This window comes from Canis lupus, chromosome 10 (assembly GCF_048164855.1).
Source record: "Canis lupus baileyi chromosome 10, mCanLup2.hap1, whole genome shotgun sequence".
In the NCBI taxonomy this organism is placed as follows: Eukaryota; Metazoa; Chordata; class Mammalia; order Carnivora; family Canidae; genus Canis; species Canis lupus.
Genome location: NC_132847.1, coordinates 53563895 through 53590976, shown reverse-complemented (window position 1 = coordinate 53590976; position 27082 = coordinate 53563895). Strand labels below are relative to the sequence as shown.

At 39.2% G+C, this 27082-nt stretch overlaps 1 protein-coding gene and 1 pseudogene across 9 annotated transcripts in view; both read right to left on the bottom strand.

Moving 5' to 3' along the window:
• Positions 1-27082, bottom strand: part of UNC13B (unc-13 homolog B) — a 231502-nt gene that overhangs the window by 127980 nt on the left and 76440 nt on the right. For 8 of the 9 annotated variants that reach the window (XM_072841810.1, XM_072841813.1, XM_072841815.1 and 5 more), the window contains exons 6-7: positions 25735-25808; positions 20147-20204 (exon numbers count right to left, since the gene is read on the bottom strand). The exons of the other annotated variant lie outside the window; for it this stretch is intronic. In XM_072841810.1, the coding sequence (XP_072697911.1) occupies positions 20147-20204; positions 25735-25808 (132 nt within the window). The remainder of the gene's footprint in view (positions 1-20146; positions 20205-25734; positions 25809-27082) is intronic. 9 annotated transcript variants of the gene reach the window in all.
• On the bottom strand, positions 14294-15897 carry LOC140640964 (small ribosomal subunit protein uS8-like; annotated as a pseudogene).

The following is a 27082-nucleotide window of genomic DNA, read 5'->3' as shown; positions in this document are numbered from 1 at the left end:
CTTTCATCCATTTTGAGTTTATCTTTGTGTGTGGTGTAAGAGAATGGTCTAGTTTCATTCTTCTGCACGTGGCTGTCCAATTTTCCCAGCACCATTTATTGAAGAGACTTTTTTCCAGTGGATAGTCTTTCCTGCTTTGTCGAATATTAGTTGACCATAGAGTTGAGGGCCCATTTCTGGGTTCTCTATTCTGTTCCATTGATCTATGTGTCTGTTTTTGTGCCAGTACCACATTGTCTTGATGATCACAGCTTTGTAGTACAACTTGAAATCCGGCATTGTGATGCCCCCACCTATGGTTTTCTTTTTTATTTTATTTTATTTTATTTTATTTTATTTTTTTAAGATTTTATTTATTTACTCATGAGAGATACACACAGAGAGAGAGAGAGAGACAGAGACACAGGCAGAGGGAGAAGCAGGCTCCATGCAAGGAGCCCGATGTGGGACTCGATCCTGGATCTCCAGGATCATACCCCAGGCTGCAGGCGGCGCTAAACCGCTGCACCACCAGGGCTGCCCTGGTTTTCTTTTTTAAAATTCCCCTGGCTATTCAGGGTATCTTCTGATTCCACACATATCTTAAGATGATTTATTCCAACTCTCTGAAGAAAGACCATGATATTTTGATAGGGATTGCACTGAATGTATAAATTGCCCTCGGTAGCATTGACATTTTCACAATATTAATTCTTCCAATCCATGAGCATGGAATATTTTTCCATCTCTTTGTGTCTTCCTCAATTTCTTTCAGAAGTGTTCTGTAGTTTTTAGAGTATAGATCCTTCACCTCTTTGATTAGATTTATTCCTAGGTATCTTATGCTTTTGGGTGCAATTGTACATGGGATTGACTCCTTAATTTCTCTTTCTTCAGTCTTGTTGTTAGTGTATAGAAATGCCACTGATTTCTGGGCACTGATTTTGTATCCTGCCACATGGCTGAAATGCTGCATGAGTTCTAGCAATCTTGGGGTGGAGTCTTCTGAGTTTTCTATGTACAGTATTATAGTATCATGTCTCTGCGAAGAGGGAGAGTTTGACTTCTTCTTTGCCAATTTGAATGCCTTTTATTTCTTTTTGTTGTCTGACTGCTGAAGCTACGACTTCTAGTACTATGCTGAATAGCAGTGGTGAGAATGGTCATCCCTGTCTTGTTCCTGATCTTAGGGGAAAGGCTCCCAGTGCTTCCCCATTGAGAATGATATTTGCTGTGGGCTTTTCATAGATGGCTTTTAAGATGCTGAGAAATGTTCCCTCTATCCCTACACTCTGAAGAGTTTTGATCAGGAATGGATGCTGTATTTTGTCAAATGCTTTCTCTGCATCTATTGAGAGGATCATATAGTTCTCTTTTTTTCTCTTGTTGGTATGATCTATCACATTGTTTGCTTTACAAGTGTTGAACCAGCCTTGCATCCCAAGGATAAATCCCACTTGGTCATGGTGAATGATCTTCTTAATGTACTGTTGTATCCTATTGGCTAGTATCTTGCTGAGAACTTTTGCCTCTGTGTTCATCAAGGATATTGGTCTATAATTCTCCTTTTCGGCGGGGTCTTTGGTTTTGGAATTAAGGTGATGCTGGCCTCATAAAATGAGTTTGTAAGTGTTCTTCCCTTTCTATCTTTCAGAACAGCTTTAGTAGAATAGGTATTGTTTCTTCTTTAAACGTTTGAAGAATTCCCTTGGGAAGCCATCTGGCCCTGGACTTTTGTGTTTTGGGAGGTTTTTGATGACTGCTTCAATTTCCTCCCTAGTTACTGGCCTGTTCAGGTTTTCTATTTTTCCTGTTCCAGCTTTGGTAATTTGTGGTTTTTCCAGAAATGCATCCACTTCTTCTAGATTGCCTAATTTATTGGCACATAGTTGCTCATAATACGTTTTTAAAACCGCTTGTATTTCCTTGGTAGTGGTTATCTCTCCTTTTTCATTCGTGATTTTATTAATTTGAATCTTTTCTCTTTTGTTTTAATAAGGCTGGCTAATGGTTTATCTATCTTATTCTTTCAAAGAACCAACTGCTGGTTTTGTTGATCTGTTCTTGTAGTCTCTATTTCATTGAGTTCTGCTCGAATCTTTATTAACTCTCTTCTTCTGCTTGGTGTAGGTTTTATTTGCTGTTCTTTCTCCAATTCCTTTATGTGTGAGGTTAGCTTGTATATTTGAGTTTTTTTCCAATTTTTAGGGATGCTTGTATTGTGATGTATTTCCCTCTTAGGACTGCTTTTGCTGTATCCCAAACATTTTCAACAGTTGTTATCTTCATTCTCATTAGTTTCCATGAATCTTTTTAATTCTTCTCTAATTTCCTGGTTGACCCATTTATCTTTTAGCAGGATGATCTTTAACCTCCACGTGTTTGAGGTTTTTCCAAATATCATCTTGTGATTGAGTTCAAGTTTCAAAGCATTATGGTCTGAAAATATGCAGGGAACAATCCCAATCTTTCGGTATCAGCTGAGACCTGATTTGTGACCCAGTATGTGGTCTATTCTGGAGAAAGTTCCATGTGCACTTGAGAAGAATGTGTATTTAGTTGCATTCAGATGCAAAGTTCTGTATATATCTGTGAAATCCATCTGATCCAGTGTATCATTTAAAGCTCTTGTTTCTTTGGAGATGTTGTGCTTGGTAAATTTGTCATTTGCAGAAAGTACCATATTGAAGTCTCCTACTATTAGTGTATTATTATCTAACTATGTCTTTATTTTGGTTATTAATTGATTGATATACTTGGCAGGTCCCACATTAGGGGCATAAATATTCATGATTGTTAGGTCCTCTTGTTGGATAAACCCTTTAAATATGACAGAGTGTCCCTCTTCATTTCTTACTACAGTCTTTGGGATAAACTTTAATTTATCTGATATGAGGAATGCCACCCCACCTTTCTTTTGAGGACCATTTGAATGGTCAATGGTTCTCCAACCTTTCATATTTAGGCTGGAGGTGTCCTTAGGTCTAAAATGAGTCTCTTGTAGACAGTAAATAGATGGGTCTTGCTTTTTTATCCAGTTGGATACCCTGTGTCTTTTGATGGGATCATTTAGTCCATTCACGTTCAGAGTTACTATTGAAAGATATGAATTTAGTGTCATCGTAATACCTATTCAGTCTGTATTTATGGATTATTTCTTTGGGCTTCCTCTTTTTTTTTTTTACACAGCCCCCCTTAATATTTCTTGCAGAGCTGGTTTGGTGGTCACATATTCTTTCAGTTTCTGCCTATCTTGGAAGCTCTTTATCTCTCCTATTCTGAATGAGAGCCAAGCTGGATAGAGTATTTTTGGCTGCAGGTTCTTCTCATTTAGGACCCTGAATATATCCTGCCAGCCCTTTCTGGCCTGCCAGGTCTCTGTGGAGAGGTCTGCTGTTAACCTAATACTTCTCTCCATAAAGGTTAGGGATCTCTTGTCTCTTGCTGCTTTAAGAACTTTCTCTTCATCTTTGGAATTTGCAAACTTCACTACTAAATGTCAAGGTGTTGAACGGTTTTTATTGATTTGGGGGAGGGGGGAACCTATCTCCTGGATCTGAATGCTTGTTTCCCTCCCCAAATTAGGGAAGTTCGCAGCTATGGATTTATTCAAATATGCTTTCTGGCCCTCCGTCCCTCTCTGGAACCCCAATTATACATAGATTTTTCCTTCTGAGGCTATCATTTATTTTCCTTAACCTTTCCTCATGGCCTTTTAATTGTTTTTCTCTTTTTTCCTCAGCTTCCTTGTCATCAACATGTCTTCTGTCACTCATTCTTTCTTCTAACTCATTAACCCTCATCATTAGGACCTCCAGTTTGGATTGCATCTCATTTAGTTGCTTTTTAATTTCGGCCTGAATAGATTTAAATTCTGCAGTCATGAAGTCTCCTGATTCCTTTATGCTTTCTTTCCAGAGCCACCAGTAGCTTTCTAATTGTGCTTCTGAATTGGCTGACTCGAATCGTAATCCAGATTCTGTAACTCTGTGGCAGAGAGTACAGTTTTTCACTCTTTCTTTTGTGGTGAGTTCTTCCTTCTAGTCATTTTGCTCAGTGCAGAGTGGCTGTATGAGCAAGCTGAGTTAAGAATATCAACCATGACCTAAGTAAATTTCACCCTAGATGATTCTGCCAGGGTCAGAGACCAGAAATTAAAAACAAAGATCAGAATGAAATAAAGCAAAAGGACCACTAAAGTGAAAAAAAAAAATTAAAACAAAGTAGTAAAAAATAAAAGGCCAAGAATCCCAAAGAAAAAGAGAAAAAAAAAAAAAAAAAGAGAAAAAGGGGGCAGACGGGGTGATGGTGGTGAAGAAGTTGTAATGGAGGGAGAATGTAGTCTACCTGAGGGGTTCTAGAGGGTGATCCTCGTTTCTGAGTATATTAAGTTCTGTATGTTAGAAGATGCTCAGTCCCAAATTTACTGCGCCCAAGGCAGCAGGGCACCCCTCCACCTGGAGCACCCACCTAACCGACCCACTTCTCCTGATGCCCCGCTGGGGGCATGCTCCAGCCCTTTACCAAGATCAGCCCACAGTCTGTGGCGTGCTTTACCCCAGGGCGCACTTCCTCTATTAGTGACTCTGGGAAACTGGAGGCGCTGCACTGCCCCTCCTGCAATTCTGCTTGATTTCCCTGCTAAGTGCCTTTCCCAGGATCCAACTTTTTAAAAATAAATATCACATAAATATCTCCTTTATCTCGAGCTATTTAAAAGCATAATACTCCATCACATGGAAATGCCACAATTACCCATTCTTTCAATATTTTGGCAACATTTCTTCACTATAAAGTCTACACACAAATGTTCCTTTGCATCTCAAGTTCTTTTCCTTGAATATCTCCTAGAAATGAAATTATCGAGTTAGAAAGGTTGAGCTAATTCAGACACCCAAGCAGAATATGTGGATAGTCATTTCATCAAATCCTTGCCAGATACTAAACCACTTTTGATCCACTTCTCAACTGCAGCAGCTGATACCATCATCGATAACACAGCAGGTGGGCTGTAACAAACAAACATGTATAAAAACTGAAAATAGCAGGGGGTGCCTGGGTGGCTCAGTCAGTTGGGCGTCTGACTCTTAATCTCAGTTCAAGTCTTAATCTCAGAGTCATAGGTTCAGGCCCACATTGGGCCCCATGCTGGGTTATGGAGCCTACTTCTAAAAAACTGAAAATAGCAGAAAGTTGTAGAAATTAGTAGTCCTATGTCCATTTTATGTGGTAACATGGTATGCTGTTTCATTCTTTCACAAGGCATAGGTAGAAATATCCTTAATGAAGAGTGAAATTTGAATACATTAGAAAACTTAAATATCTCTGGAAAAGGAATAAACCAGTTTATCTCTCTGTACTAACTTCCTATTATGTTTAGCTCTATGACTAAGGTAAACATTCACATTGTACCATCTGCTACATGTGAGGTTTGTATCTTATATGCAGACCAAATTGCACAGCCTCAGAATTATCTCAATAAATTGAGCAAAAATTACATAAATATGAAAAAGCTGGCATGCAGATAAGACCCACACAAGTAAATTTGAGGTTCAAGCATGCAAAAAGCATGCAGCTATTGATATCTGCCACCAAATCTCAGTTGAGTTTAAGAAAGTATATTCATTCTCTTTTATGTGACTCTTTAAAATTAAATCTGCTAAAAAGTCCTGGAACAAAAATAATAGACTATTAGGGTGCTAATGAGAATGATTTGAAAGATATAAAGATATAAAGGCAATTCAATGGGGAAAAAATAAGAGCCTTTTTAACAAATGATGCTGGCACAATTGGATAGCCACATGCAAAAAAAAAATGATCTTAGACCCTTAAAATACACCACATATGAACACAATGAATGAACCTTAGTTGGATCCTAAATTAGGACAAAAGGGCAAAAATCTTTTTGGGAAAATTGGAGAATTTTGTATAGAGAGTAGATATCAGAAGCCACTATGAAATTTTGTCAAATTTTTAGGTGTGATTATTTTGTCCTATGTGAGCTACATCCTGAGGTGAAAAACAACTTTCAAGAACCTTGAACTTTGGGATGCCTGGGTAGCACAGTGGTTGAGCATCTGCCTTCGAATCAGGGCATGATCCTGCAGTCCCGGGATCAGATCCCGCATCGGGCTCCTCGAGGGGAGCCTGCTTCCCCCTCTCCTCTGTCTCTCTCTCTCATGAATAAATAAAATCTTAAAAAAAAAAAAAAAAAAAAACCTTGAACTTTAATTAGGAGGCCTATTATTAGTAATAGCATTGGTATATTAATCCTGAAATGTGCTTATGCACATTATAGGACAGAACAAATGAATACATAATTTGGTATTCTTCGGAATAAGGATTCTCGTTGAGAGGAAAAGAAACATACAAATATGAAATGGGAGAAGGTGAGGGAAAAACCTTGTGGTGAGAGTGTTAGTTGGTAATAACAGTATGAACATATGAGTTAGGTATGTATGTTTTCCTAGCTCTGTGCATTCAAAGAGCCAAAAAGCAATAGTACTACAGTAGCAATGAGCATGACTACTTCTAAGATCTTGATTTCTAAATACCATTTTCCATAAAAGCCCAGGGCTCACTGGAGAAGTAACTTATTCTAATACTGAGGCCAGGAAAGGACAAGAGGAGCCTGGAACATCTAGCACCAGGAAAGGAAGGAAGTATTAAAGAATGATGAGGCCATGTCAAAAGTACACAGGATCTAGTTTAACTGGACTCCATAGGCCATATTTGGGACAATCTGAGCAAAGACAGTAACAGAACTATACTAAAAAACACTAAAAAACAGCGAGGGATAAAAAAATATATATATTCATGAGGGGTACCTGAGTCGCTCAGTTGGTTAAGTGACCCACTCTTGATTTCAGCTCAGGTCATGAACTCAGGGTTCTTGAGATCAAGCCTTATGCTCCACACTAGATGTAGAACCTGCTTAAGAGTCTCTCTTACTCTGCCCCACCCTACCCTCCTGTGTGCTCTCCCTCTCTTAAAAAAAAAAAAAGTATATCCAAATAATTGGAGTCAGAGAAACCTTCAAATCAAAGCTAAAGGTAATGGCTTCTTTACAGGTGTAGTCCAGTCATTTGTGAAAATACTTTGAAGACATCTCACAAGTAACTGCAAAAGACTGACCCTAAAACAAGGTAGTGGGGGGATCCCTGGGTGGCGCAGTGGTTTGGTGCCCGCCTTTGGCCCAGGACACGATTCTGGAGACCCGGGATCGAATCCCACATCGGGCTCCCAGTGCATGGAGCCTGCTTCTCCCTCTGCCTATGTCTCTGCCTCTCTCTCTCTCTGTGACTATCATAAATAAATAAAAATTAAAAACAAACAAACAAACAAAAAAAACAAGGTAGTGGAAGAACCATCCATGTGAAGGTATCTCAGGACTAGGAAGTTATGGGGTCATGTGATATGACAGCTAAAGGAAACATAGAGACCATTTAGACCAACTCTCCCTTTTTATAAATCAAGAAACTGAAATAGACAGTAAAAAGACTTCCAAAGTCACTCAGAGAGATAGCAGCAAACTTAGATCTAAAACAAGGACTCAAGGGGGGCGGGGCAAGATGGCGGAAGAGTAGGATCCCCAAGTCACCTGTCCCCACCAATTACCTAGATAACCGTCAAATAATCCTGAAAATCTACGAATTCGGCCTGAGATTTAAAGAGAGAACAGCTGGAATGCTACAGTGAGAAGAGTTCGTGCTTCTATCGAGGTAGGAAGACGGGGGGGGGGGGGGGGGGAAATAAAGAAACAAAAGGCATCCAAGGGGGAGGGGCCCCGCGAGGAGCCGGGCTAAGGCCGGGGCGAGCGCCCCCAGGACAGGAAAGCTCTGTCCCAGAGAAGCAGGAGCTTCACCAATCTTCCTGGGCGGAAAGGCACTGGCAGGGAGTTAGAGCAGGACCCCAGAAAGGCGGGGATGCCGTCAGGCTCCCAGGGGCACTAACAGAGCAACTGCGCACGGGGAGAGTGCGCCGAGCTCCCCAAAGGGCTGCAGCACGCGCACGCATTGACCCGGGAGCAGCTCGGAGGGGCTCGGGCGGCGGCTCCGTGGAGAGGGGGCTGCGAGCCCCGGGAGCAGCTCCGAGGCGGCACCGGCAGAGGAAGAGGCTGCACGCGGAGGGGGCTGCGCGGCTCCGGAAGCAGCTGGGAGGGGCTCGGGCAGCGGCTCCGCGGAGAGGCAGTTGCGTAGCCGGAGTGCGAATCCAACAGCGCAGGGCCGGCAGCACGGGGCGCCGGGGACACAGCCCAGGAACCGGCCTCCCCCGGGACAGGCAGAGGCCAGGAGGGCACAAGACCGCAAGGACGCTCCTGCCCCGAGCTGAGCAGATCAGCGGCCCCGCCCCTGGAGCATCCAGGCCCCTGCAGACTGAGAGCTCTGTAGTTACTGCGGGAGCTGAAGCCAGGGCTCCAGAGCTGGCCACCGCCACTGCGGTTGTTCCTCCTGGGGCCTCACGGGGTAAACAACCCCCACTGAGCCCTGCACCAGGCAGGGGGCAGAGCAGCTCCCCCAAGTGCTAACACCTGAAAATCAGCACAACAGGCCCCTCCCCCGGAAGACCAACTAGACTGACAAGTTCCAGGGGAAGTCAAGGGACTTAAAGTATACAGAAACAGAAGATACTACCCCCCGCCTTTTTTTTTTTTTTTTGATTTTTTATTTCTGTTTGCTTCCCCCACCCTTTTTTTCCTTTCTTTCTTTTTCTTTCTCTTTTTCTTTTTTCTTTTTCTTTCTTTTTTTCTTTTTCTCTTTTCTTTCCTTCTTTCTCTCCTCTCTTTTTCTCCTTTTCCCAATACAACTTGGTGACTTCAATCTAGCGCTTTCTATACTTGAAACGTCTTCTAAGCACAACATCTCAAAAGAAACAAGAGCTTTATTTTTTTTTTTAATTTTGTATTAATGATAGTCACAGAGAGAGAGAGAGGCAGAGACATAGGCAGAGGGAGAAGCAGGCTCCATGCACCAGGAGCCCGATGTGGGATTCGATCCCGGGTCTCCAGGATCGCGCCCTGGGCCAAAGGCAGGCGCCAAACCGCTGCGCCACCCAGGGATCCCCTAAGAGCTTTAAATAATACACTGGACCAGATGGATTTCATAAATATCTACAGAACTTTACGTCCAAACGCAACTGAATACACATTTTTCTCAAGTGCACATGGAACCTTTTCCAGAATAGACCACATACTAGGTCACAAATCAGGTCTGAATCGATACCAAAAGATTGGGATCATCCCCTGCATATTCTCAGACCATAATGCCTTGAAATTAGAACTAAATCACAACAAGAAGTTTGGAAGGACTTCAAACACATGGAGGTTAAGGACCATCCTGCTAAAAGATGAAAGGGTCAACCAGGAAATTAAGAAAGAATTTAAAAGATTCATGGAAACTAATGAGAATGAAGATACAACCGTTCAAAATCTTTGGAATACAGCAAAAGCAGTCCTGAGGGGGAAATACATCGCAATACAAGCATCCATTCAAAAACTGGAAAGAACTCAAATACTAAAGCAACCTTACACCTAAAGGACCTAGAGAAAAAAACAGCAAATATATCCTACACCCAACAGAAGAAGAGAGTTAATAAAGATTCAAGCAGAACTCAATGAAATCGAGACCCGAAGAACTGTGGAACAGATCAAAAAACCAGGAGCTGGTTCTTTGAAAGAATTAATAAGATACATAAACCATTAGCCAGCCTTATTAAAAAGAAGAGAGAGAAGGCTCAGTTTAATAAAATCATAAATGAGAAAGGAGAGATCACTACCAACACCAAGGAAATACAAATCACTTTAAAAACATATTATGAACAGCTATACGCCAATAAATTAGGCAATCTAGAAGAAATGGATGCATTTCTGGAAAACCACAAACTACCAAAACTGTAACTGGAAAAAATAGAAAACCTGAACAGGCCAATAATCAGGGAGGAAATTGAAGCTGTCATCAAAAACCTTCCAAGACAAAAAAAAACAAAAACAAAAAAAACAAAAACCACCCAAGACACAAAAGTCCAGGGCCAGGTGGCTTCCCTGGGGAATTCTATCAAACGTTTAAAGAAGAAACCATACCTATTCTACTAAAGCTGTTTAGAAAGAAAGAAAGAGATGTGGAGTACTTTCATACTCGTTCTATGAGGCCAGCATCACCTTAATTCTAAAACCAAAGACCTCACCAAAAAGGAGAATTATAGACCAATATCCCTGATGAACATGGATGCAAAAATTCTCAACAAGATACTAGCCAATAGGATACAACAGTACATTAAGATTATTCACCATGACCAAGTAGGATTTATCCCCGGGAGGCAAGGCTGGTTCAACACTCGTAAAACAATCAATGTGATTCATCATATCAGCAAGAGAAAAAACAGGAACCATATGATCCTTTCAATAGATGCAGAGAAAGGATTTGACAAAATACAGCATCCATTCCTGATCAAAACTCTTCAGAGTGTAGGGATAGAGGGACCATCCCTCAACATCTTAAAAGCCATCTATGAAAAGCCCACACAGCAAATATCATTCTCAATGGGGAAGCACTGGGAGCCATTCCCCTAAGATCAGGAACAAGACAGGGATGTCCACTCTCACCACTGCTATTCAACATAGTACTAGAAGTCCTAGCCTCAGCAATCAGACAACAAAAAGAATTCAAAGGCATTCAAATTGGCAAAGAAGAAGTCAAACTCTCCCTCTTCACTGATGACATGATACTCTACATAGAAAACCCAAAAGACTCCACCCCAAGATTGCTAGAACTCATACAGCAATTTGGCAGTGTGGCAGGATACAAAATCAATGCCCAGAAGTCAGTGGCATTTCTATACACTAACAATGAGACTGAAGAAAGAGAAATTAAGGAGTCAATCCCATGTACAATTGCACCCAAAAGCATAAGATACCTAGGAATAAACCTAACCAAAGAAGTAAAGGATCTATACCCTAAAAACTACAGAACACTTCTGAAAGAAATTGAGGAAGACACAAAGAGATGGAAAAATATTCCATGCTCATGGATTGGAAGAATTAATATTGTGAAAATGTCAATGTTACCCAGGGCAATGTACACGTTTAATGCAATCCCTATCAAAATACCATGGTCTTTCTTCAGAGAGTTGGAACAAATTATTTTAAGATTTGTGTGGAATCAGAAAAGACCCCGAATAGCCAGGGGAATTTTAAAAAAGAAAACCATAGGTGGGGGCATCACAATGCCCGATTTCAGTTTGTACTACAAAGCTGTGGTCATCAAGACAGTGTGGTACTGGCACAAAAACAGACACATAGATCAATGGAACAGAATAGAGAATCCAGAAGTGGACCCTCAACTTTATGGTCAACTAATATTCGACAAAGGACGAAAGACTATCCACTGGAAGAAAGAGTCTCTTCAATAAATGGTGCTGGGAAAATTGGACACACACATGCAGAAGAATGAGACTGGACCACTCTCTTTCACCATACACAAAGATAAACTCAAAATGGATGAAAAATCTAAATGTGAGACAAGATTTCATCAAAATCCTAGAGGAGAACACAGGCAACACCCTTTTTGAACTTGGCCACAGTAACTTCTTGCAAGATACATCCACAAAGGCAAAAGAAACAAAAGCAAAAATGAACTATTGGGACTTCATCAAGATAAGAAGCTTTTGCACAGCAAAGGATACAGTCAACAAAACTAAAAGACAACCTAGAGAATGGGAGAAGATATTTGCAAATGACGTATCAGATAAAGGGCTAGTTTCCAAGATGTATAAAGAACTTATTAAACTCAACAGCAAAGAAACAAAAAGTCCAATCATGAAATGGGCAAAAGACATGAACAGAAATCTCACAGAGGAAGACATAGACATGGCCAACAAGCACATGAGAAAATGCTCCACATCACTTGCCATCAGGGAAGTACAAATCAAAACCACAATGAGATACCACCTCACACCAGTGAGAATGGGGAAAAGTAACAAGGCGGGAAACCACAAATGTTGGAGGATTTGGAGAAAGGGGAACCCTCTTGCACTGTTGGTGGGAATGTGAACTGGTGCAGCCACTCTGGAAAACTGTGTGGAGGTTCCTCAAAGAGTTAAAAATACATCTGCCCTACGACCCAGCAATCGCACTGCTGGGGATTTACCCCAAAGATACAGATGCAGGTAATGCCGGGACACCTGCACCCCGATGTTTCTAGCAGCAATGTCCACAATAGCCCAACTGTGGAAGGAGCCTCAGTGTCCATCGAAAGATGAATGGATAAAGAAGATGTGGTTTATGTATACAATGGAATATTACTCAGCCATTAGAAATGACAAATACCCACCGTTTGCTTCGATTTGGATGGAACTGGAGGGTATTATGCTGAGTGAAATAAGTCAATCGGAGAAGGACAAACTTTATATGGTCTCATTCATTTGGGGAATATAAAAAATAGTGAAAGGGAATAAAGGGGAAAGGAGAAAAAAATGAGTGGGAAATATCAGAAAGAGAGACAGAACATGGAAGACTCCTAACTCTGGGAAATGAACTAGGGGTGGTGGAAGGGGAGGTGGGCAGGGGGTGGGGGTGACTGGGTGGCGCGCACTGAAAGGGCACTTGACGGGATGAGCACTGGGTTTATTCTGTATGTTGACAAATTGAACACCAATAAAAAATAAATTTATTTAATAAATAAAATAAAAAATAAAACAAGGACTCAATTATTCCATTACTCTTCCTAATAAGTTTTAGCTATTAAAAGTAGTACATTGTTGGGAGAGCCTGTCTGGCTCAGTCAGTAGAGCATGTGACTCTTGATCTCAGCTGAGGTCATGAGTTTGAGCCCCACGTTGGGTGTAGAGATTTCTTTGAAAAAAAAAAAAAAAGGTAGCACATCGTTAAGTATTTAAAAAATTTAAGATGCAAAAAATGCAAAAAGGGATCCCTGGGTGGCGCAGCGGTTTGGCGCCTGCCTTTGGCCCAGGGCGCGATCCTGGAGACCCCGGATCGAATCCCACGTCAGGCTCCCGGTGCATGGAGCCTGCTTCTCCCTCTGCCTATGTCTCTGCCTCTCTCTCTCTCTCTCTCTCTATGTGACTATCATAAATAAATAAAATAAAATTAAAAAAAAATTTAAAAAAAAAATTAAAAAAAAACAAAAAAAAACAAAAAATGCAAAAAGAGGGTTAAAAAGTCATTAATACCATAGATGAATGGATAAAGAAGATATGGTATACATATATAATGGCAAACTACTCAGCCATAGAAAAAGAATGAAATCTTCCATTTACAATAACATAGATGAATCTAGAAGACATAATTCTAAGTGAAATAAGTCAGAGAAAGACAAACACCATATGATTTCACCGATATGTGGAATTTAAGAAAATGAACAAAGAGAAAAAAAGACAACAAAAAGCAGACTCTTTATAGAGAGCAAACTGGTAGTCACCAGAGGGGAGGTGGGTGGGGGAATAGGTAAAATAGCTATAGGGAATTAAGAGTACATTTATCATCATGTATAGAATTGCTGAATCACTATACTGTACACGTGAAACGGATGTAACATTCTATGTTAATTATACTGAATTAAAAGAAGAAAGAAAAAAATAGGTAGTACCATATAAACGTTATAAGTTTTTGAATCCTTCAAAATAACCTGCTGGAATTTCATTTCTAACTACTTATTGATTTCTTTTAGATTAGAATTGGAAAGGGGCACCTGGGTCACTCAGTTGATTAAGCGTCTGCCTTCGACTCAGATCATGATTCGGATCCTAGGATTGAGCCCTTCATCAGGCTCTCTGCTTAGCAGGGAGTCTGCTTCTTCCTCTCCCTTTGTGTTTTCTCTTTCCTTCTCTCTCTTACTCTCTCACATAAATAAATAAAAATCTGGGCAACCTGGGTGGCTCAGCGGTTTAGCACTGCCTTCGGCCCAGGTCGTGATCCTGGAGACTCGGGATCAAGTCCCACGTCGGGCTCCCTGCATGGAGCCTGCTTCTCCCTCTGCCTGTGTCTCTGTCTCTCTCTGTGTCTCTCATGAATGAATAAATAAAATCTTTAAAAATAATAATAATAATAAATAAAAATCTTTAAAAAAATGGGAAGAACCAAAAAAACATGTCAATCCCACATACCAGAGACAAATTTGATTAATATTTTGGTACTTCTATTTCCAGATATTTTCCCCCTAAATATATAAATACATTTATATACATATATATGTGTATGTGTGTGTGTGTGTGTGTGTGTGTGTATATATATATATACACACACACACACATACACTTTTGCTCCACTAAAGCATTTTACTTGCACATATGAATTACAACCTTAGAAAAAGAATCCCAGGATTTTCCCTCCTGTGTGTTTTTGTCTTACTTCTTCTGATCCATGATCCCAGCTGAGGTTGTCAGTACAATGAAACCAAACTGGCGGGATGAGAGCAGGTTATTCTACCATTTTTCTAGATCTTTCAGCTGTACATCAAATCTGGGGATGATCACTCCAAACTTGTTTAACCTGCCCGTAAGGTTCACAATTTTCCCAGCTCTGTGATCATCAATGATTTCAAATCCGCCAATGTAACCATGCTTTATTATCACAGTGAGAAACCAGATGATGACTTTGGAGCATGGCCTAATAAGAACCTGGCATTTGTCTCTCTTTTCAGCATTGTTAATGCTCTTGAGAGCCTCTGCCAGGACATTCATGCACACCATCATGATGGCATGGAAAGATGGCAGTTATACACATAGATTAATCTGCCGGGGCTGCCATAATAAAGACTGGGTGCTTAAATAGTAGAAATTTATTTTCTCACAATTTCCAGAGGCTTAAAAGTCAAAGATCAAGGTTCTGGCAGGGTTCAATTTCTAGTGATAGCTCTCCTACCTTGGAAACCTTCTTGCTGTGTGCTCATATGGTAGAGAGGGTTCTGGTGCCCTATTAGACTAGAGCCCCTCCCATGACCTCATTTAACCTTTAACACCTCCTCATAGGTTCTCTCTCTAAATACAATCACATTGGGGGTTTAGGGCTTCAACATATGAATTTTAGGGGACTATAATTCAGCCCACAGCATTCCACCTCTGGTCCCCCCAAAATTCACATCTTTAGCGCACACAACATACATTTTTTCCACCCCATCAGCCCCACAAGTCTTAAATCCAGTTCAACTCTAAAATCCGAAGTCTCACTTAAATATCTACTAGATATGAGTGAGACTCCAGTTATGATTCATCATGAGGCAAAATTCCTCTCCAGCTGTGCACCTGTGAAACCAAACAAGTTATTTGCTCTCAAAATACAATGGTGGGACCTGCATAAGAGAGAGATTCCCATTCTACAAGAAAGAAAAAGGAAAAAAGGAAGAGGTAACAGGTCTTAAGCAAGTTCAAAACCTAGCAAGGCAAATCATATTAGATCTTAAGGTAGTAGAATAAGCCTCTTTGGTTGATGTCCCACCTTTCAGGCCCACTGGAGTAGCAGCTCATCCCTTACAGGATGGCCCTGACCCCGTGGCTCTCTTCAGTGGCCTCCCTCTGAAAAGAGAAGGAAACACAGCATTGCCCACTAGGCCTGTGCTCGGAGTGGCAGCTCTGATATTCTCTAAGTCACATTCCAGGTCGTTCTTCTCTTTCTTCAAGAAAGGCACATGTTCATAGTCAAATAATGTTATGGTCTGATCCTGTAGAATCCAAAAAGTCCATCACCTTTCATTGCCTCCCTCTTTTTTTATCCCTGTTAGTTCAAACTGGCAGTGTCTCTGCTGGTATAATCCATCTCTACTCCTGTATTCTGCTGAGTTTGCTAGTTAACTCCATAAACCAAAGCCATGTTCTCTTTACTGTTCTCTTCAAAACAAACTTTTTTTTTTTTAATCAATATAAATAGGCTAAGAATATTCCAAATCTCTAAATTCTGGGTGTTTTGTTTTGTTTTGTTTTGTTTTTTACTTAACAATTCCTTCTTCAATTCAATTCTCTCCTCTGTCATTTTACTATAAGCAGTAAGGAAGACCCAAGCCACATCTTCAATACTTTGCTTAGAAATCACCTTACAAATTCTACCTTTCATAAACAATTCAGCCAAGTTTGTTGCCACTTTGTAACAATGACTGCCAACAAACCAACTGTTCCTTACTTCCACCTGAGTCTACTCCAGAATGGCTTCAACATCCCTATCCCTTCACAGCTATCTTGGCTTTTTCTAGCAAACACCTTGAAATTCTTCCAGGCTTTCCTTATCACCCAGTTCTAAAACCACTTCCATATTCTTAGGTATTTGTTTGTTGCAGCATCCCACCTCTTAGAACCAAAATCTCTATTAATCTGCTCTGATTACCATAACAAAATCGTGTAGAATGAGTGGCTTTCACAACAAATATTTGTATCCCACCGTTTGGAAGTTGGGAAGTCCAAGATCAAGGTACCAGCTAATTGTATTCTTAGTGAAGGTTTTTTTTCCTGGCTAGCAGACAGCCAGCTTCTATGTCCTCACACAGAGTCTGTTGTCCTTTCCTCTTATAAGGGTACTGGCCCTATCAGATTAGGGCCTCATTCTCATGATCTCAGTTAACCTTTATCACCTCCTCAAAGGCCCTATCTCCAACAGTCATACAGGGCCTAGGGCTTCAAGGTATGAATTTTGCAGGTATGCAATTCAATCCATAGCAACAAGCTTTAAATTACACACACACACACACACACATACACACACAGTTTTATATATTTTTTTACAGATTTTATTTTTCAGTAATTTCTACATCAGCATGAGGCTTGAACTCACAACCCCAAGATCAAGAGTCACAGGTTCCATTGCCTAAGCCAGCCAGGCACCCTAGTTTTATATACTTTTTAACTTAAAGGGTTTTTTTTTTAAGGTTTTATTTTTCTTTTGAGAGAGAGAGAGAGAGAGAAAATATGAATGTGTGAGTGAGGAAGAGCACAGAGAGAGAATCCCAAGCAGGCTCGATCTCACTACCCCGAAATCATGACCTGAGCTGACACCAAGAGTCAGATGCTTAACCAATAGAGCCACGCAGGTGCCCCTTTAACTTAAAGTTTCATAAAAATGTCCCTTTTATTATTCAAAGCATAATTTTAAACAAATGCATAATGCCCAATCTTATGATTATAATCATTTACTGTTAACTATAGTGATTTTCAAACTTTGTTATTTAAATAATCTGTAATCAACATCTTTATGCACAAATCTTTATCTGCCTCTTGATTACTTACTTTAATAAACTTCCAAAAATTTGACTGCTGAATTGAATGATTTTCTAATTGGAAAAAAATAGCTATAATTTTAATGTAAGTTTAAAATATTATTTACCAATGTCATAAATGTCCAAAACGGCAAGGATTCTTTTGTATGATTATTAAAGGATATTAAAGAATCAGGACAACCAAATAAAGTGTGCAATTCTGACTGGATCGTACAGTGGGGGGAAAATAGCTATAAAAATATTTGGGGGACTGGGACACCTGGGTGGCTCAGCGGTTGAGCATCTGCCTTTGGCTCAGGGCATGATCCTGAGGGTCCAGGGATCGAGTCCCACATTGAGCTCCCTGCGAGGAACTGGATTCTCCTCTCTGCCTATGTCTCTGCCTCTCTCTCTGTCTCTCATGAATAAATAAATAAAATCTTTTAAAAAAATATTTGTCTCTCATGAATAAATAAATAAAATCTTTTAAAAAATAAAAAAAGAATTAAGGAATTCTTTTTTTTTTTTTTTTAATTTATTTATTCATGATAGTCACACGGAGAGAGAGAGAGAGGCAGAGACACAGGCAGAGGGAGAAGCAGGCTCCATGCACCGGGAGCCTGACATGGGACTCGATCCTGGGTCTCCAGGATCGCCCTGGGCGAAAGGCAGGCGCCAAAGCGCTGCGCCACCCAGGGATCCCGAATTAAGGAATTCTTAATATGCACTAAATATTAGATATATTATTGGGTCAGTGTTAAACTTCTGGAGTCTGATCATAGTATTTTGGTTACATAGACTGTCTTACTTCCAAAGAGATACATGCTGATGTGTCATGAAGTCTGAAGATTATATGATTCAGAAAATACATACAGTTTTGTGTATGTATATACCGAGACAGAGATAAAGACATGAGAGAGAGGTGGGAACAAGTCAGACTAAATGTGGCAAAATGTTTACCACTAAAGGGTAAATGGGTGCTCATTATATTGTACTTTCAACTTTTCTGTTGTAAATTTTCAAAATAAAAATATATGAGGGAATAGTCAAAAGACAGGAACAGACCATTCATAGAAAAATAAATTAGCCCACAAGCTTATGAAAATTAATAAACTTGTTGATTATTTATGGCCTTTTATTTCCTCCAGCTCTCTTGGCATTTGATCTCTAATCATTTCAACTGCACTTCATCATATGGGTGCAGGACAGAATGGGAAGTGAAATCTCAATCATTCCATTTATCTCATTAGAAGTCCTGGAAAAAGGTTCAAAAGATTAAAAAGGTCAGGGTTGCCTGAGCGGCTCAATCAGTTAAGCGTCTAACTCTTGATTTTAGCTCAGGTCATGATCTCAGGGTTGTGAGACTGAGGTCCATGTCTCAACCAGCTCTGGGCTGGTTGTGAAGTCTGCTTAAGATTCTTTCTCTCTCCCTCTGTGTCTTGTTCTCACTCTGTCTCTCTCCCAAAAATAAATAGATAGATAGATAGATAGACAGACAGATAGATAGATAAAAATTTAAAAGGTCAAAATTAGCTCATTTCAATGAATTCTGGAAAGGACCTATAGATTTTAATTTATAACCTGGTTTTCAATTCAGATTCTTCTGGTCTCCTATGACCCTAAATGTTTGATAAATTCTTAGTTCTATCTATAAGGAAAGGGGGGAAAAAAGTGAGCAATAAGTCAGAAAAAATAGAAAATTTTCTTTAAAGAAAGAAAATATGTTGAAGTCTGCCATTGGTCTTACTTTTATCAAGAAAGTAGCCTATAAAATGGAAGACAACCTATGGGATTTACAAACCATGAATGGAGGTTTTCCTTTTCACTATGAAGGTTATAATGGTTGCAAGCATAGGATATGGAATCAAGTTGTCTGTGTTAGGATATTTACTCCACTATCTACTACCTATATGATTTGTGGCAAATACTCCATATCTTTATGCCTCAGTTTCCTCATCTGAAAAATGGGACAACAGTAAAAACTGTCTTAGGGTTATTGAAGATTAAATAAGTCAGTACATAATTTTAGTTCTGATAGCAGCATCTGGCATATTGTAAGACCCCAAGATATGTTAGTTACTATGGCTCTTATTTTTACCAGTATTACTACAATAACTACAACTATCAAATAGCAGTTGTAAAGAGTTTAGCATCTGGTTCAGAAAAACTATAGTAACACAAAAGAAAAACATACACACACTCCCAGAGGTTGAAAAAGTAAAGACAACAGATACCAAGTCAATTCGTTAGTGTCACCTCAGACTATTTTGAGAGAAACTGAGAAGGTAGAAATATACCAACAATACACAGCTCCTTTCAAGAATGAATTTTTGAAGTCTGGATAAATTAATTTCAAGAAAAATGACGAGTTCTCTCAATCATTTATCAAACTTCATTGAGGCTTACATTATATGTATCAGATACTGAGAAAGACGCTAGAAATAAAATGGAAGAATGTCTATGCCTTTAAAAACTTTGTGTTCTTGTCAAAGAAATATACATAGATTATAATGTATAATGGGTTATATGATGAATGTATGTACAGGATACTATGGAAGCAAAAGAAAGACACCTAAGCTAGACCTGGGGGAAGGAGGAAACAGAAAGAAGACTTCCCAGGAGGGATGACATTATATTGACATTTAAACTGAGCTTTAAAGAACAGTAACAGGTAAAGGGGATAAAATGGGGGGAAAATTAAAAGAAAAATGGGGGGAAAATCATTCCTCCATGGGTAACAGCTTGCAAATGGAGATAAAAGATGAGCATCATTGCCCTGCCTACAGCCACACAAAATCAAAAGGACTCTTCTAAAGCTATGGTCAGATAACCACTGGAGATATAAACCTGAATAGGTGTGCTTCCAGAATATCTTCTGTTTACATCTCCAACCTCCCCAACTCAAAAAAAGTCATGTTTGGAGAACTGACAGAAAGCTGTGATTAAAGACATTCAGAGACAAGTTTCTCACTTACAACACTGGGCGGCAGCAGTGGGCAATGGCTTCCTCTGGCTTTCTTCTTGAATAGAATACTAGAAGCAGAAAGGAGAAAGAAAAAAAAAACACAGATAAGAGGTCCAAGTGGGGGGGGGGGGGGATCACAGCAATATGTAAAAGGTTTAGGTTTTGACTAGAGTTAAATTTTTACTGAACAGAAACAGATCATCCTGCTCATTCACCTACGTGACCCTGACACAGAGGCCAGACTATGAAATGTGGCTTTTGCCCAATGCAACAGGCTAAAGCAGGATAGCAGAGATTGTTCCAACCAAGGGCACCTGGGTATGAACCAGCTCTGCCAGGCAGCTGTAGAAGACTTAGAGGTGCCTTAGAAAGCTTGAAGCTCAGTCCTCTGAGTTTTCTTATGGATCTTGTATAAATTTCTCCATTTGGGTGATGGAACTGAAAATCTCTCTAAAAGTGAGTTTTCTCATCTTTAAAAATGTAATAGCACTTCTCTCACAAGGTCATGTGGGAAGGGAAATTACTTAAACACGTAACACAATATCTAAAATCTACTAGAGTCCTCTTCCAACTTATACTCTAGTCTCCCCAACCCAACACCACCATCACAACCATAAAAACAGATTATTGAAGCCAAAAAAAAAAAAAAGTTCTATAAAAGAGATCAGAACTGGGCAGCCCCGATGGTGCAGTGGTTTAGCGCCGCCTGCAGCCCAGGGTGTGAGGTGTGATCCTGGAGACCAGGGATCAAGTCCCACGTCGGGCTCCTTGCGTGGAGCCTGCTTCTCTCTCTGCCTGTCTGTCTCTGTCTCTCTCTCTCTCTCTCTCTCTCTGTTTCTCATGAATAAATTTTTTAAAAATCTTTAAAAAAAAAAAAAGAGAGATCAGAACTAAATGTAAGTCTTAAGGATGAGCAGGTAAACAAGTTAACACAGGGGTGCCTGAATGGCCCAGTGGTTGAGCATCTGCCTTTGGCTGTGGTCATGATCCCAAGGTTCTGGGATCAAGTTCTACATGGAGCTCCCCAGAGGGAGCCTGCTTCTCCCTCAGCCTATGTCTCTGCCTCTCTCTGTGTCTCTCTCATGAATAAATTAAACTTAAATTTAAAAAAGAACAACAACAACAACAGGGGCGCCTGGGTGGCTTGAGATGCCTGGGTGGTTCAGCGGTTGAGCGTCTGCCTTTGGCTCAGGGCATGATCCCAGGATCCAGGATCCAGTCCCACATTGGGCTCCTTGCAGGAAGCCTGCTTCTCCCTCTGCCTATATCTCTGCCTCTCTCTGTGTGTCTTTCATGAATAAATAAATAAAAGGAAAAAAGGAAAGAAAAAGTTAACACAGGTATACAGTCTGAAAAATAGTTTGATTCAGAGCCTATTGGAGGATTCAAAAAATATAATTTGGTCCAGCAATTTGTAAACATGAGATCTGGAGTTCTCATCCTGACTCTGTCACTTATTACTACACTCTGATGTACTAGGCAAGATAGAGCGCTCTAACACTGCCAATGAATGAGCCACTCATTCAACAGATACCTCTTGAGTACCCCATTATACACAAAGGCCTTGACAGAGGTCATGGTAAGGATTATGGACTTTAGTGTATTGGGAAGTCATTTATAATTTTTTTTAAAGTTTTTTTTATTTGACAGACAGAGAGAGCACAAGCAGGAAGAGCCACAGAGGGAGAGGGAAAGGGAGAAGCAGACTCCCCATTGAGCAGGGAGCCCAATGCGGTGGATCCCAAGACCCTGAGATCATGAGCCACGCCAAAGGCAGACATCCAACTGCCCAACTGACTGAGGAATCCAGGCACCCCAAAGGAAGCTATTTATGCTTTTAAACCCAAGAGAGGTATGACTTGACTACACTTTAAAAGTCCTGCTGCTCAATGTCCACAATAGCCCAACTGTGGAAGGAGCCTCGGTGTCCATCGAAAGATGAATAGATAAAGAAGATGTGGTTTATGTATACAATGGAATATTACTCAGCCATTAGAAATGACACATACCCACCATTTGCTTCAACGTGGATGGAACTGGAGGGTATTACGCTGAGTGAAGTAAGTCAATCGGAGAAGGACAAACATTATATGGTCTCATTCATTTGGGGAATATAAAAAAGTGAAAGGGATTAAAGGGGAAAGGAGAGAAAATGAGTGGGAAATATCAGAGAGGGTGACAGAACATGAGAGACTCCTAACAATGGGAAACAAACAAGGGGTGGTAGAAAGGGAGGTGGGCGGGGGGATGGGGTTACTGGGTGACAGGCACTGAGGGGGACACTTGACGGGATGAGTACTGTTATGCTATATTTTGGCAAATCGAACTCCAATAAAAAATTATATACAAAAAAAAAAAGTCCTACTGCTGTGTGAGATAAACTATAGGGAACAAGAGGGAAAGACTAATTACTGCAATAATCTCGACAAAAGTTTATGGCAGCTTACATAGGAGTATTAATGGTACAGGGCACTACAAGTAGTTGAATCCAAAACACAAAACACTTTTTATATGTAAATACACTTTTATATGTGAAGTACTTTAAAGCAATAAACTATGATACAAGTATCAGAGGTAGATACTGCTATTACTAATTCCAATAAGGAATAAAAGACAGATCCCTCTGCTGGTGGGAATGTAAACTGGTGTAACCATTGTGGAAAACAGTATAGAGGTTCCCAAAAAGTTAAAAATAGAACTACCATATGATCCAGTAATTCCACTATTAGATATTTACCCAAATGTATAAAAACACTAATTTGAAAGGATGTATGCACCCCTATGTTTAAAGCAGCATTATTTACAATAGTCAAATTATGGAAGTAACCCAAGTGTCCATGGATAGATGAATGGAAAAAGAAGATGCGGTATATATACACAATGGGATATTAATCAGCCACAGAAAATAATGAAATCTTGCCACTTGCAACAACATGGATGGATCTAAAGAGTATATTAATAAGTGAAATAAGTCAGTAAAAGACAGATACCATACAACTTCACTCATATGTGGAATTTTAGAAACAAATGAACAACAATAAAAAAAGAGACAAACCAAAAACCAGATTCTTAAACATAGAGAACAAACTGATAGTTATCAGAGGTAGGGGAGATAAACTAGGATGAAGGGGATTAAGAGTACACTTATCGTGATGAGCACTGAGTAATACAGAGAACTGTTCAATCACTATATTGTACACTTGAAACTAATATAATGCTGTAATTAAAATTATACTGTAATTAAATTTTTTAAATTGCTGAATAAGATCAATACTAAAAATGAACAACAAAGCTTTGCCTTATAACAAAAATGAACTATTAGAAAATGTAATTTTTTTAGAATACCATGATTAGGAATGAATATCTAACAAAAAAAATGCAAAACTACCTGGTGAAAACAGGTTTCCCCCCATAGCACTTCTCAAACTTTAACACTTACTATATTTATTACGATCCTACTTATTGTCTGCCTCCTCCTATTTGATCTATGAGAACAGGGCTCTTTGTTTAACCTTTGATGTTTATCAAGCATCTAAAACAATGCCTGGTATTTAGTGTTTGGTAAGTAATTTGTCAAATAAATGAATGAATGAATGTTATCAATAAACAGAGAAAAACAGATTAAAACAACAATGGTTTAAACTTATTAAATTAGCAAAAATTTTTAATCTGGTAATATCAAGTATCAGTAAGTATACAGAGAAGCAGGAAAATGGAATATAAATTGGTAGAGTTATTTTGGAGAACAATTTACAATATCTAGTATGACTAAACAGGGCATACCCCACAACCAAGCAATTCTACTTCCTGGGTATATACCCAAAGAATCTTTTATACATAAACATGGAAAAATAGACTCAAAAATGTTCACTGCAGCATACATTTGTACTAGTGAAATTTAATTGCCCATGAGTAAGAAAAGTAATAAATGGTGGTACAATTCAACTCTATCAAGTGGGAGATCCCTAAGCTAGTCTTAATTTAGTGTGTCTGACTCAAGGGGTTCCTGGGTATGGGAACTGCTATATACACATCAGAGAATAAAAAGATAAGATTCTACATTGTGTTTTTTAAATGATTTTGCAGCCAAATGTGACAAAATCTTGATAATTACTGAATCTTAGGAGTAAGTGTACAAGTTTCATTTTATTATTCCCTCTATTTTTATATCTCCTTAAAATTTTCCATGATAAAAACAGGGAAAAAAAGCACACAGAATCCAACTTGAGGGACGCCTGGATGGCTCAGCGGCTGAGTGTCTACCTTTGGGTCGGCGTGATCTCAGGGTCCTGGGATCTAGTCCCACATCAGGCTCCCCATAGGGAGCCTGCTTCTCCTTCTCCCTCTGCCTGTGTTTCTCATGAATAAATAAATAATATCTTTTATTTTTTTTTATATCTTTAAAAAAAAAAAAAAAGAATCCAAGTTGAATATCCCACTAACCAAAGATGAGATGATTTTAGTATCAAAAAGAACAATGACTGCAATGGATTAAAAACAAATCAATGATATCAAAATCCACAATTCATAGTGATACACCACTTAAAAAAAAAAAAAAGAAAAGAAAAGAAAATGTATTTGCTGACTCCAAATGCACTTATGTTCATGTATCCAAACTCTATGCCTATAGCTCCTCACCCTATCTAATCCTGACCTTCATATTCTTTAATGAAGTTGCTTATCAGACATTTCCATTGAAATATTTGCTGGCACTCCAAATTCTACCTTATAATCAGACCAATTTTGTAACAGCCCAACATGTCCAAAAATGAAAATCTGATCTTTTCCCTCCACCACCAGTAACAAAAACATTCCCCATTGCTGATGGCCCAGACTGAGTTCCCTACTGTGCACCAGATTTATCTCTGGAGAGAAGGATAGGACCAAGCATTTAATAGCCCAAGCATCCCTAAAAAGAACATACAAATAACAATATACAGTTGACTCTTGAACAATGGGGGACTAGTGGCATTGACCTTCCACACAGGCAAAAGTTCACATATTAACTTCCGATCCCCCAAAAACCTAGCTACTAATAGCCTACTGCGGATGGGAAGCTTTACCAATAAACAGTCAATTAAAGCATATTTTGTATCTTTTATGTATTACATACTATATTCTTATAAGCTAGAGAAAAAAAGTTAAAATCATAAGAGTAAATACATTTACAGAATTATACTGCATTTATCAGAAAAAAAAAAAAAACTGTAAGTGCACCCACACAGTTCAAATTCCTGTTATTCAAGGGTCAATTGTTTATCCAAAAATCTGGGAATTGGAAGAAATGTTGTCTGTGTAACAAGAGGACAGTTTCCCTAGTATAAGTTCTCACTTACTAGAGCCAGACTAAAAGCCAACTCAGCCATTTATGGGGGACAATGAGAAAAATAGAAAAAGTGGGAGTTAGATCTTTCTAATGAATGATTCCTTCCAGCTCCCTTTGTTCTTTAATGTAGCTTAAATTCTTTCATTTTTCGTTTTTTTTTTTAATTCTTTCATTTTTCAACATGTTTCTGGGCCCCTCCCTTAACAAACTATAAAGCATCCTAGAAAGAAATTTTCTCCATCTCTCTGTATCACAAATAAGGCAATTCCTACCTCACTGTCAGTTTCCAAGACATTGATTTGTTCCAATTTGTAGGTCCAATATCTGGCTTCCTCCTCTGGGATATCTACCACAAAAAAGAAGAAACTATGTTACTAGATTATTAATTTGTTTGTGGGTCAATAATCCTTTTTCCATCAAATAATCAAAATTAGAAAGTGACGGACTAATTTTACTGGTGACTTGGTTCTTGCCATAAACATGATCTTGAATCTTCACAGAAAACAAAGTAATGTACTATTATTTCCATTGGATTAGGACACTTAATATTGTTAAAATGTCAACACTACCCAGTATGATTTACATAATGCATCGCTATCAAAATCTGTTTTTTTGCAGACATAGAAAGTCTCATTCTATGGAAAAAGAAGATGTGGTGTGTGTGTGTGGAATGGAATATTCCATTATACAATGGAATATTACCCAGCCATCAAACAGAATGTAATCTTGGGGCACCTGGGTGGCTCAGTCAGTTAAGCATCCACCTCTTGATTTCGGCTCAGGTCATGATCTCAGGGTTGGGCTCTGAGCTAGGCATGGAGTCTGTTTAAGATTCTCTCTCCCTCTGCCTCTTACCCCCACCCCCACCCAACTCACATGCATGTATACGCTCTCTCTCCTTCAAAAATAAAAATAATTTTTAAAATAATAAAAAAGAATGAAATCTTGCCATTTGCTACAATGTGGATGGAGCTAGAGTATATTATGCTAAGCAAAATAAGTTAGAGAAAGACAAATACCACATGATTTCACTCATCTGTGGAATTTAAGATGAACATATGCGAAGGAAAAATAAAAGAAAGAAGGGAACAAACCATAAGAGACTCTGAAAGATAGAGAACTGAGGGTTGATGGAAGGATGTGGGTGGGGGATGGGCCAGACAGATGATGGACATTAGGAGGGCACTTGTTATGAGGAGCACTGGGTGTTTTAAGTAACTGGTGAATCACTGAATTCTACTCCTGAAACCAATATTGCAGTGTATGTTAACTAACCAGAATTTAAAATAAAATTTTGAAAAGAAAAAGAAAATAAAGTTACCCATTAACTGGAAAAAGAAAAAAGAAAGGAAAGAAAACCTCATTCTAAAATTCATACAGAATCTCAGTAACCCCAAATAGCTAAAACAATCTTGAAAAGGAAGAACAAAACTGGAGGACCCAAATTTCCTAATTTCAAAACTTACTACAAAACTACAGTAATCAAAAGAGCATGGCACAGACATACAAAGCAATAAAACAGCCCAGAAATAAACCTTCACATACACAGTCAAATGATTTTTTTGACAAGGGTACCAAGAACACTTAATAGGGGAAAATGTCTTTCAAATGGTGTTAGGA